At 44.1% G+C, this 13,275-nt stretch overlaps 1 protein-coding gene across 3 annotated transcripts in view; it reads right to left on the bottom strand.

The window, feature by feature from the left end:
• Otud7a (OTU deubiquitinase 7A) overlaps positions 1 to 13,275 on the bottom strand; it is a 136,905-nt gene that overhangs the window by 21,461 nt on the left and 102,169 nt on the right. For all 3 annotated transcript variants that reach the window (XM_090321762.1, XM_090321760.1, XM_090321761.1), the window contains 2 exons: positions 5,843 to 6,025; positions 5,407 to 5,625 (listed from right to left, as the gene is read on the bottom strand). In XM_090321762.1, coding sequence (XP_090177888.1) covers positions 5,407 to 5,625; positions 5,843 to 6,025 — 402 coding nt within the window. The remainder of the gene's footprint in view (positions 1 to 5,406; positions 5,626 to 5,842; positions 6,026 to 13,275) is intronic.

The following is a 13,275-nucleotide window of genomic DNA, read 5'->3' as shown; positions in this document are numbered from 1 at the left end:
ATCGGGCACTCATGGAGATGGACTAAATACTTTTGGCAATGTGAGATGGACAGGAGCCTTGGGGGAAGGGACCAGATTGGCATATATTTGGGTGTCAAGCTGGCAATAATGAATTTGTAGTGGTTATATTTTTTGCCAGTCCTGGGCTTGGGCTCAGGGTCTGAGCACTGTCCCTGGACTTTCTCAAGGCTAGAGCTCTACCACTTCAGCCTCAGCACCACTTCTGGCTTTTTTCTATGTATGTGGTACCAAGGAATCAAACCCAGGTCTTCTTGCATGCTAGGCAAGCACTCTACCACTAGGCCAAACTCCTGGCCCTATGATGGTTAATTTTATCTGTTGTATGTGACAGTTAATCCATACAGGACTAACTAAAGGGGGAGCTTACCCATCCTGAATGTGGGTGCTATAACATCTCATAGACTGGGGACCAGGATGGAATAGGCCAGTGTGCACAGGTACTCAATCTCTCTCTCTCTCTCTCTCTCTCTCTGTCCTCTCTCTCTCTCTCTCTTTCTCTCTCCCTCTCTCTCTCTCTCCCTCTCTCTCTCCCTCTCCCTCTCTCTCTCTCTCCCTCTCTCTCTCTCCTTTCCCTTCTCCTTTTTCTTCCTCCTCCTCCTCTTTTCCTTCCTTCCTCCTTCTCTCTCCTTTTCTCTCTTCCTCTTCTTTCTTCACCTGCTCCTCCTCCCCTCCCTTTTCTCCTCCTCCTCTTCCTCTTCCTCTCCTCCTCCTCTCTCCTTCCTTGTCTCTCCTTGCTAGCATTCATGCAATGAGCTGTGTTGCTCTACCATATTTTCCCACATGGAGCTTGAGATTTGAAATCACCAGGAATAGAATTTAACACAAATACACGCTCCATCTCTAACCACAGCATTCGGTAATACACCATTGCAATGAAATGGTTAAAAGGGACACATCAGGAAACTGGGGAAATTTCCCTTGGTCAGAACAGATCTAACCATTTGATCTCACTCTAGGGTTCTTAGCATAGCAGAATTGGTACCCAGTAAAGACTACAATGCTTCTGGCAGGCAGACTTTCACAGTGGGTTCCTCAAATCTACATCCTCTGGGGTTCACCTCGGTGTAATTCCCCTCTAGTGTGTGTGTGTGTGTGCGCACGCGCACGTGTCAGTGCACACGTATGATGCGATTTTTTAAAAAAATAATTAGGTTACAGTGCAGGGCCAAAGAAGGACAATGTAAGTAGCTTACCAAAGTGGAGATTGTCTTGATCTAACTGGATAAACTCTGTTGGAAGACAAGGATCAGCTCCCAGATGCTCAGAAGTTAGGGGAGAGGGAAAAGTCAGCTGGGTTTGAAGTGAACTAAGCAAACCAACTCATGTTCTCCTTGAAATCATGCAACATAAAAAGTATAGCATTTCTCATGGACAAAATAAATATTATTTTATTCTAAAAAAAAAAGAGTTCAGAAAGGGGGGAAAACAAGATGAGGGTGGGGTGGGGGAAGGGAAATGGGGACCAAGACATGAGAAAGGGTATCAACATATGTGAAGTAATGCACCTTCCATCTGGCGAATGTAATGTAACCCTTCTATTAATTACAATAAAAATATATGGAAAAAAAGAGTTCACAGATTAGAGAAGGGGGGGTCAAGGGATTTGGAGAGAGCAGAGTAGACCATATAAGTGGGAGGAGAGACAGGAGGGAAGAAAGAGATTCTCTAGCTGGGTTGGAAGAAGTAAGTTTTCATACAGGAAGCAAACTACATGGCAAGGAGTAGTGTAAGATAGCTTGACAGACAAACACAGACAGACAGACAGATCTCCCCTTTATAATAGCCAAGATTAAGTGTGCTTCAATACAGCATCCTGCAATAAGAAGGGATTTGACCAGAACAGGTGTCTGTGTGATTTCCTCCTAGAATAGCATACCTTCAGTGCCCTAGCCCAGCAATAACTGTTTTCCTGGGGTATAAAACTGAGAGAAGACTGCTTTCTGGGGTCCCCAGTTGTATGGTATGCCCAGGTGATGCCCTATCTGGATGGGCAGCTTTCCTGCACCTGGAAAAAAAATTCTAGGCTTCTGTTACCCCTCGCTGCTCATGTAGAAGTATCTGTGTCGTGTCTCCTGTGTGTGAGTGCTGAGTCTCACCGCTGGGCCTCTCAGTCAGTCTCTAGTCTAGAGTTTCTCCAGACAGTAACTAACAAGAAAATGGAACCACACACATTCATTGGCAAGGAATAAGCTAGAAGCAGACCCTCCCTTAAGAGACACTAGATGAGGATACAGTCGCTTGGTTCCTCAATTTCCACCTTGATAGGCTGACCCACAGAAATGGTGGGATGATACATTTGTGCTGGGTTATGCTGCTAAATGTAGGGGTAATTGGTTATGCACACTACAGATGAGGGCAGTGTCCTTTCCCTAAAGGACATTCAAATGAGAATTCTGTCCATTCACCTCCCATTGCTAGCCCAGGAGTGTGTAGGACTGTCTAGGGTGCTTGTCTGTGCTTAAGCAGCTAAGGAGAGCTATGCACAGAAGCTCAGAAAAAAAAAACAAGCAATGATGGCACCTGGGAACTTTGCAAAGAACACCATGGCCCAGACTGCCGCAAACACCACACTCGGGACAGGAGACAGGGTACCTGCTGGAGTGGCAGATTAGTGGACCAACTTAAGCTGGCTTCCACAAATCAAGCGTTTCACCCAACTGACAGCATTCCTGGGGCTGTAAATCACCTGTGCTCACCCGGGGAGGACAACTCAGAACCCTTTGCAGGACTAAAAATGGTCCAGTGTTATTCCAACATCTCTAGTTGGCATGCAGAGCAAGATACCTCACAAAGGGCATTCTTCACACAAACGAGGTTTGTGGTTCCCTGCTCCTCTCTCAGCTTTGGCAGGGGTTCATTCGTGTCTCATGCAATCACTTCTCTCAGGAGCCATGAGGAGAACATAGGAGCTGGCCCCGTGAATATCTTTAAAAAACTGAGCTCTGGCAGAGAAGACAGTGGCAGGCAAACACCATCATGAGAGATTGGTGGTTTGACTTTGGAGTGATTAGTAATGTGTTCTGACTTTTCTGAGCTGCATTCCTCGGATTCATCCAGGATAATGGGACTGATTAATTTGGGCTTTGTAACTGAGGGTAACCACACGATTTAAAATAGGATGTCATTGTCATCCATGAAGACATTCCCCTTAAAGAAAACAAAACGTGACAGTTTTCTATGAGAGAGAAGGGAAAATTGTTACCCTAAATATGACCCTGTGATTTCCTTTCCATAAAACTGCAGTGTAACTTCCCCCTAGGGCCATTCAATCCGCCCCCCTCCACCTCTGGACACTGCTGTGCTTTGCATATCCTTCTGTGAGAGCTGCTACCCTAGGACTGCCGCATTTTGCTCTCTCAGCTTTTTCCTTTGAATCGTGGGCCTTGTGTTCTGCTGCTTGCTAATCCTTGCTAGCAATGATAGTAGCACACAGTAGGTCTGCAATAAGTAGTTACTAAATGAATAAGTATAAAGCTTGAGAAAATGATTCACGCTTTATATATATATATATGTTTGTATATGTAGACCAAAAATTAAAAAGGCAAAGAAAAAAAGAAATTACTCTAAAAAAATAAAAAGAAAGTCAGTCTAAGAAAGTAAAATAAAATAGGAATAAAGGCAGCCACGTGCCTAATGGTTGCTGAGTATATAGCTCGGCATAAACTGGTGGCCAAGTTTACTACATCATCATGACGTCACGGGTAAGAATCTGAAGCCTCACGAGGGGAGCTTGATGAAGACCTCACCGTGGCCAGTCTAATGCTAACATGTGAGCCCTGACTTTGGATCTCCTGAAACTTGGCCTGGTCCCTGTGTTTGGAGCTCTCCCAGGCCTGCTCGCTTGGGTATTCTGCTGTAAATGACAAGTAAAGGTCACTCCAGTGTACCATGAGGACAGAAGACAAACCTGAAACAGGCCATGCATGGAGCAAGATGTTGCCCTACTAATTAGGAGATCTTGACTATCCTTCCTTCAAAGGCTTGCTCCCCAGATTGTAGTGGATTGTACCAGATTGTGGTAGAGCTTTTAAGAGGTGGGGCCTGGTGGGAGAATGTTAGGCTACTGGGGACAAGTCCTTAAAGGAGATGATAGGAGCTGGGCCCAGCTATTTCTCTCTGTTTCCTATATGTCATGAGATGTACAGGCCTTTTCCCTCATGCATTCTTACCTGATGAATATAACCGTAACCCCTCTATACATTATCCCGAAAATAATACACAATTAAAAAAAAGATTAGCAACACAATCAACTGGGAGACAGATCAATGATAGCATATACTGCAATTAAATTTCTTCAAAAGGAGTGGCTTGATTAATTCTGGAAATTTTCCCCATTTAGTATTATACCACAAGTAACTAACACCTCAGAAAGTGAGACTGCAGCTAAGAGGGTCTACTTTATGTGGAAAAAAAAATAATGGGAAAGAGAGACTTTTTTTTAAAGAAGGAAAAGCTTTCCTTGGGTGTGATAAGAGTTGAAGGAGAAAGCCTGCACAGAGCTCTAGGCTCACCCTTTTGTGGGACTGTGAGTTCTGTGTAAAGGAGACTTTGGGTGAGTTCAGGTAACATCCGAGCTGTCATCAAGTATTTATTGTGGAGCTTCAGAAGCCTTGAGCTGTTGCTGTATTTGACTGAGACTCCTGAAACTTGTTTTCCTAACCCATATCGACTTCCCCCTTTCTCCATAAAGTAATTATTTTAGAAAATACGATGTCTGAATTAGTCACATGGAAGTGTCATTGAACAAGCTAGCTTCTACAGACAGGGACTGAGATGAAGGCCAATCGCTCCCAGGTTGCTTGGTGTTTGTGGCTCTGCAGACAGTGGTGTAGCTTTCCATCACTGGGTTGTTTCTGATGGCTGTACAAGTAGCTGAGAAAACAATCTGCTCTTAGTTTTGAGATCTGGATCTCCAATACAATAATTGGGGATGAAGGATTCCTGGATCTCTGTCTCCAGACACAGCTGAATTTCCTAGGACGACCGAGAGTGGTGTAAAACCATTTCTGAGCTGATTACAATACCCCACCCATGGACTTTTCCTTGAAGACCCACACTTATACTCATGTCCAGGATCTTGCTTATGTTTGATCAATGCCCCTTGGGGAGTAAGATGGAGAAACAAGATCTCCTTGGGAGAGGGGCTCTGGTTTTAGAAAACAGGGACCAACAAGTCAAGAGATTATGTATGGTACCGTGCTCACTGCTCTGTATACAGCGAACGCTGGGCTAGGACACAGCAAGATTGCTGCAAGCATGGAGAATCCTGATGGGAACTGTCCCAGAGCCTGAGAACACACATCTTCCTGCAGCGGCTTGCTCACTCACGGAGTCGGAGTCGGGAGCAGGGGGGAGAGAAGGTGAGCCTGGGATTGAGCCACTCACCTGCCTGCTCCAAAGCTACCATGGTTGCCTGCTCGATCAAGTCCCGCTCGATGAAGCTCCTGAAGTCTTCGCTGTACACGCTCAGGTCGGGCAACTGGAAGGTGTAGATGGGCATCTCCAAGGGGAACTGCTCATTGCTGCACTCATTCGCCACGTGGGACCGGGCCAGGGAGACGATGGCTGAACTGGCGTGGGAAATACCCCGGGAAAGGCGCTTCTCTGCAGGAAAGAAGGGGAGATAGGCATGGGGACTGGATCAGTGCAGGTAAAGACACACACACACACACACACACACACACACACGAGCAAATACATGTACTACACAAAACTTGTGCACACACATAGGTACAGGCCTTTGCGTCACTCCCCCATCTGCCTGCATGCTCGGGTGCAGCACCAGGGCAGCTGGGCCTTGGCTTGGCCACCTGGTCAGTACCTTGGGCGATGTCGTCCTGCCTCTGCAGGCAGGGCCTCTCCACCTTGTGTGCAGGCTGGGCTGGCTCTCGCTCGGGCGGCTTGGCACACCTCCCTTCATTGAACACATGTGGCAGGTTGGCTGTGTGCACTTGTCGGAGCTGCTCATAGTCGCTTAGTGCAGCTGTCAGGTCCCAGTTTTTACCTGTGGGCAAGAAATGATAAGGAGTGGCAGTATCAACACACTGGCCAGGGCCTCACTGTAGAAATGAAGTGTGGCGAGAAGAGGCGTCCATTAGCATGGCAACCAGAAAAACCTTCCCAAGAGTAGTTCTCAGGTTTTCTTTCCCCAGATGCTGATTGCCTTTTAGGCAATCCCTGCAAGTAGTGTTTTAACACCCACAACTGATCACTTTCTGAATGTGTAATCTCTCTCTCTCTCTCTCTCTCTCTCTCTCTTCTTCTTCTCTCTCTCTCTCTTCCCCTCCCTCCCTCCCTCCCTCTCTCTCTCTCTGTCTGTCTCTCTCTGTCTCTCTGTCTCTCTGTCTCTGTCTCTCTGTCTCTCTCTCTGTCTCTCTCTCTCCTCTCTCTCTCTGTGCATGCACCAGCATTAGAGTCTCAAACTCAGCTCCTGCTGTTCCTTACCAGTGGTTTGGTTCGGGTGTGTGGTGGCTCACACCTGTAATGCTAGCTACTCAGGAGGCTGAGATCTGAGTTCTGGAAGCCAGCCCTGATGGGAAAGTCCTTGAGACTCTTATTGCCAATTAATCACAGAAAGAGCTAGAAGTGGAGCTGTGGCTCAAGTGGAAGAGCATTAGCCTTGAGCAAAAAGGAGCTCAGGGACAATGCCTAGGCCTGGAGTTCAAGACACAGGTCCAGAAAAAGAGAAGACTCAGATTTGTCTACCTGGGTTGGCCTTGAACCTCGACCCTCAGTTTTCAACTTCATGAGTAGCTGGGATTACAGGCTTGAGCCACCAGTACCTGGCTTGTGATTACATCTTGTCTCAGCCTTTGGATTCACACACACACACACACACACACACACACACACACACACACACACACACACACACATAGAGTCCTGTCAACCCTCTGTTTCTTGCTCATCATATTTTCTTTTGAAAATGAATTGTAGAGCTCACTATGTAAGTCTCAAGACAGAGAAATCAAAGTAGCACAGCTTTGGTTTGGGACATTTAAAATGGAGCCCAGAGGAGGCCTTGTTAAACCTGGACTTTGAGTAAAGTCACCTGCACATGACCCACTCATCGTCATGATGGCCTTGAAAATGGGGCCAAACGGTCATTTCTAGAGGGAGATTTATCAACCTTCAAGACAGCTTGTGAAGCCCCGATTGCCCCATCTCTGTGTCCCTTAAACAGCCTGGATACCAAGGCTCTGACCTTTCTTGCACACTCTTGGCACACCAATCCTAATTTCTGACCGAGCAATGCAGCCACCATCTTGTAGAATGTGGGCCATGATTTTCAAGGCTGTTTGACTTCGGTGTCTTTCTGTACTACAATATTAACAAGCTCTAATAAATGGACTTTTTCCTGGCTCTGTGCCAGATGGATTCTAGATCATTTGAAAAGAACAACAACAATAACAACAAAGTAGAGTAAAAAGAGAAAAAAATCCCCCCAACTTTCTTTAGCACCACACCGAAGGGGTAGGGGAGAAGTTTTAATTTATTTTTACCTTTGTTTTTAAGAGCCAACACATGGATGACTCATTAGCACAGGGTCAGCAGAACCCAAAATGACCTTTTGTCTTCATAAATTAATCACCTCAGCTCTTTTGTTGCACTAAGGGAAAGCTGAGTAGTACAGTCAAGTACAAGTTCAGTCTCTGGCATACAATCCTAAAACAGTGCTTCACAAAGAATCCACATACTGATTTTTTTTTCATAAAAAAGAAAGTGAACTGTCCATGTGAATTGGGTCTTGATTAAAAGGTGATTAAAAGCCGCTGGACTTATCAGGACCCTGCACCCCAAATGTCTAGCTACCTGGCATGCACACCCTTGTAAAGTAGAGCTCCTGCACAGTGCTTGAGAAAGAAATCTCTTCCTTTCAGTGGAATTGTTGCTGTTAAAAATTTCCTCGGGCAGCTTCAAAAAAAATGAAATCAGGCTAAATCCTGATGATCAGAGAAACAAATCACTTCATGTGGCATGGATGTTTGCCAGCTTAGTTCCCAGGAGCGGACTTAATTTGTCACTCCTAAAGAAAGTCTTCCAGCTCTTTCCACCCAGTTCTTATGGACCAGGAAGCCAGCTGCAGAGACTGTTGCAAAACACTGTGGTCCAGGCCTCACATCTGGGCCACAGGGTCTGTTCTGAGGAGAACTGGTCCCTTAGGGAACCATTGGCCTGGTGCACAGCTGGCTGTGGGAGGCCGGCCCAGCCATGTGACAGAGAGAACTTGCTGGGCTCTGATGCTCTTTTATGCTTGTTCAGAATCAAAACAGTCCTGCTGTCATTCTATGTCTACCCAACAGTGAAGTTGTCACTATGTCAAGGCCAGGATTCAGGTGAGCTGTGCTTTGTCCCCTCCCTCCCCACTCCACTTCCCAGATTGCCTTATGGAGAAGCAGGTGTGAGTAGTGACAGAGCTGATGCAGAATCCCACTGTGCTGTGTAAAATGTTTGAGGACTGGGAGGCCGGGTCCACCCAGGAGACAGAGCCCATCCCAGAGGCTGTGTCCAGCCACATAAATGCCATGTTCATACGTTCAATGGACAGTTCAGGTGCTAAAGTTGTAAAGCACCTACTCAGTGGTGCTTCAGAACTCACATACTAAATAATTCCCTCATAGGATGATTTCTGGCAGACACTGGCCCCTCCCTCAATTAGAAAGGGTGTCCCAGGCTGTGAGGCTGTGCTCTCTGAAGCTGAACCTCTGGCCCTGTGGGGTGGGGCCAAGGTGAGGATACAGGATTTTATATTGGGAGAAATAAGACCATTGACAGAAAGAAATGCTCTGCTATTCTTCTGACTGAAAACAAAAATGCTGTGGTATTATTCGTAGACCGTGGAATGAATGTCCATATTTGCACACTCACGTGAGTACCAGCGTAAATGAGATCCAGACCTTTTTGTGACACAACGGCCAGCGTGCCCCCTCCCAAGCCAGTCCCTGAGATCATTATTTCTGCTGTATACCATGTGACCACACACTCAGCGATTCACAACAGCACAGGCTATCTCCTGGTTGTGGGGGTCAGATGTCTAGACAGCTCAGCTGCTTCTCTGCTCTGAGTTTCACAAGGTGGAAGTTAGGGTGCTGGCAGGACTATAGTTCTTCCTTATGCTCTACACAAGGGGCCAGCTTTCAGGCTCATGCAGGCTGTGGCAGCATCTCCTTCCCAGGAGGCAGAAGCACTGTCTCTATTTCCTTGAAAGCCGTCAAGCCGGAAGTCCTCAGCAGCTTTCAGAGGTCACCTGGCACTCTTGGTTTGTGGTTTCTTCTTCTTCTTCTTTTTTTTAAATCAATTTTCTCAGTTTTAGCTGTTGCGTGGTACTGGGGTTTGAACTCAGAGCCTTGTACTTAGCTTGCTATCATTTGAGCCATGCCTCCAGCTTAGTTTTTTGTTGCTTAATTAGAGATGAAGTATTGAAGACCTTTTTGCCCAGACTGGCTTCAAATAATATTCTATATTTCAGTCTCCTGAACAGTTAGGATTACAAGTATGAGGCATGAGGCTTTTATTTTTTTTTAAATTTAGGTTTTATATTTTGATGTTTCCTTCCTTTCTCTTTTGTTCCTTCCCCCTTCCTCTACCTTTCTCCTTCCTGTGTTATGGATGAAAACCAGGGTCTTTAATATACTGGGCAAGCACCTTATCACAGAGCTATACCCTTAATCCTTCTAGTATCTCTTTGAAGGTAAATGATATATATATATATATGTATATATGGCAGATATGAATACATTTTGTTACAAATGAATATCCAATTATTCTACCAGCATTCATTGGAAAGGTTACTCTTTCTTTCTGTGGTACATTGTTTTTGTGTGTCTACTCCCTATCAATTTTACATGGAAACTACAATAACACAGTTCTCTGTGTTCAAAAAATACCTTATGTACACATTTATAATTTACACGGCATTTTTGAAATACAGGGTAACATGTTTAATCAAGTAAAGGAACATATTCTCCATTTCACAGTTATGCCTGTGTGTGTATTTAAAGCACATAGCAAATTTCTAGTATACAGTAAAATATCATTAGCCAGATTTCTCATGCTGTACATTTGACCAGTTTCACAGTTTTGGAAATGATGCTTTTTTTATAAGGAGTCTTCATATCAGTTATTGTTAACCTTCCAATTGTATTCTAAATAGTTTCCAAGGTTGATTTGTTTCTTTGATGCCTCTGAATTTCTGTATAATGTTAAAAGTCAGTTTCCACCAAAAATATTTTTGTTTGGGACTGATATGGAAATAATAACGCTGGTATGATCCGTAGATATGGTCCAGCCCACCACTAATTTAGGTGTTAGATTTCCCTAAGCAATGACTGGTTGTTTTAGCGTGTAGATTGTCCACATCTCTGTCACTCAGTGCCTGGGTGCTATCCTTGAGCTTCTTTTGCTCAAGGCGTATATCTCTTGCCTGGCACTTTACCACTTGAGCCATGCTTCTAGCCTGGCTTATTTGCTGGTTAATTGGACATGGAGTCTCTATTTTTCTGCCAAAGCTGGGTTTGAATCATGATCCTCCAGGTCTCACCTTCCTGAGTAGGTAGGATTACAGGCCCGAGCCACTGGTGCCTGGCGGGGGGGGGGGGGGACGACAGTATTTTTTCTTTAAACTTCAATGTCCAATGGCTCATTACTAATATGAAGATACCCAACTAACCTCTGTATATTGGGCTTGTATCTTACATCACTATTAAACTCATTTGTCAGTTCCAGTAACTTTTAATGAATTCCATCGGGTTGTCTCCCTAGGTCATCACATATTTTGTGAGTAAGGTTAATTAATTGGCCTCCCTCCTCTTTTCTGACAATGGTGTTTTTGAATTATACTTGCTTGCTTGACTGTACTAAATGTCATCTGTCAGGGTGAAAGTGGAAAGTGGCTTCCTTGCTTGTCTTGTTCTTTATCTCCAGGGGAATAAAAAGCATTCTTTTTTTTCCCACTAGTAAATCTCATGTAGATTAAAAAAAATTAGTCTATGGCAGGTTAGAAAAGTTTCCTTCTAATTTTTAAAATTTCCTTCGACTTCTCTGAGTTTTTTTATTTTGTTGTCGTTGTTGTTTTTGGTTGGCTATGGGGCTTGAACTCAGGGCCTGGGTGCTGTCTCTGAGCTCTTCTGCTCAAGGCTAGCACTTTACCTCTTGGAGCCACCACAACATTTCTGGTTTTCTGGTGATTTATTGGAAATAGGAATTTCATGGACTTCTTGTCCCTGATGGCTTTGAGCTGTGATCCTCAGATCTCAGCCTCCTGAGTAGCTAGTATGACAGGTGTGAGCCACCAGTGCCTGGCATTATTATTATTATTATTTTTTCACTAGAATCAAATGTCAGATTTTGTCAGACTAATGAACTGTTAATGCAATATCTACTTTTTGTTTAATATAAAAATTGCATTAAATGATTTTTTTGAATGCTAAACTCATTTTGCATTCATTTTGCACAATTCTGCTTGCTCAAATTTTGTCTATAGTTTTCACAATGATTTTCATGAAGGATAGTTATCTGTGGCTTCCCCCTATCCTTGGTATTAGGTAATTCTGGTACCATAGGATGAATTTTAAGTACAGCAGCTCGTCAGGGTTCTAGAAGAGTCTGTACAGAAGTGGTGTACTTTTTCTTTCCATGTGCGGTAGAAATTATGAAGCTATTTTTGTCTTCAGGTTTCTTTGTGGGAGGGTTTTATCTATAGCTTAAAATTTCTTTAATAGAGTCATTTTTTTTGCACCTCCGGGAGAATTTGTCAGTTTCACTTATGTAGTTGCATATATTGGCAAAGAATTACCCTTAATCTTTTCCTACAATCCATTTAGTATTGAGAGGACTACCTTCTTCTCTTTTATTCTTAATGCTGATCATTTTGCATCTTCTTTTCTCATGATCATCTGGTCAGGAGTTGATCAGTTTTAGTGATCCAAAAGAACACATTTTTGGTTAAGGAGATCAAAGTTTCAGGAACTTTCCTGACTGGGCCGGCTCCAAATCTCGATCCTCAGATCTCAGCCTCCTGAGTAGCTAGGATGACACCGGTATTCAGGTGCCCAGCTTTAATAATAACAAATTCATGGCAAGTCTGTTTCCTCTCAACTGTCATTTACTAACCCAGTGTGACAATGACATCATGTTATCCACTGATACTTCAGTGTACACCCTTTTCTTCCCATTGCCACAACAACAACAACAAAATCTGAAAGTAATGAACATTCCTTAGATATCCAGTAATGCTGGATGGTCAACACATCTGGATTATCTCACAAGATTTTATTTTTATACTTTGTGTGAATCAGTGAACAACACGCTACGTTATTCCTCTGTGAAAGATCTCCGAACTCTCTTAAAATCTCTAGCATTGGTGGCAAAATGAAGGCCTGCAGACTGACTGACTGCCTGTTGCTGTTTTTTTTTTATAAATAAAGTTTTATTAACACCCAGTTGTCCACACTTCAAGGACATTATCTTTCCTTCTTCCTTCCTGGTCCACCCAACATAGATGGCTGCAGGCAAACAAAAATCAAGGTTTGGCTGAAATGAGAGTTCTTAGTAGATAGCAGCTTCCATTTTAAACTGATTTAACTTTCCACAGCTTCTTGTCCGGAATGACTTATGCATGACTCTGACTTGGAACTATGATACCTGGTTCTTCTGCCAGGGGCCTCTAACCCCTCTGCTCCTTCTCTCTTCCATGGGATTTAGTTTTGTCTCCATGGGAGGGTCCACTCTGGGCAGGTCATTTTCTAGGCTGGGGCTGAGGTGACAGGAGAGGGAGCAGATTCATGTCCCGGAGAAATGTACTTGTTTGCCACTGAAAGAAAACCAATCTGATGGCCTCAGTCAGTGGGGGAGGATTCTACCCCTGGGAAGACTCCCTGAAGGAGGCTGAGAGGCAGGCCAAGGGTTGGCCTTCCAGGGAGGAAGTGTTTGATTTCAAGCAGTGGAGACAGAACCGATTTTTGAGTCAAGCCAATAAAACAGGCCAGTGATGGTACTTGAGTTACAAGGTTCCCTAATAGAAAGGAAATGAGGGAAATAAGATCTACTTAATTGATCACAACAACAAAAGGAAACTCACCACAAATGGTGCCAATGGGTCTCAGTTTGTTTTCAAGCGTATTTAAATGCACTCATTTCTCTCAAAAAAAGAATATCCTGAATGGGCCCAAGCCAGAGGAGGTGTTTTAGAAGTCTGATCATTAAGAGACTGTTTATGGTTTGTCTGATCATTTAATTAAAATAAAATCTTCAAAT

The sequence above is a fragment of the Megascapheus bottae genome, chromosome 30, assembly GCF_031878675.1.
Source record: "Megascapheus bottae isolate mThoBot1 chromosome 30, mThoBot2.hap1, whole genome shotgun sequence".
NCBI lineage: Eukaryota > Metazoa > Chordata > Mammalia > Rodentia > Geomyidae > Megascapheus > Megascapheus bottae.
Note: the sequence above shows the minus strand (reverse complement) of the source record. Positions and strands in the feature narration are given on the sequence as shown.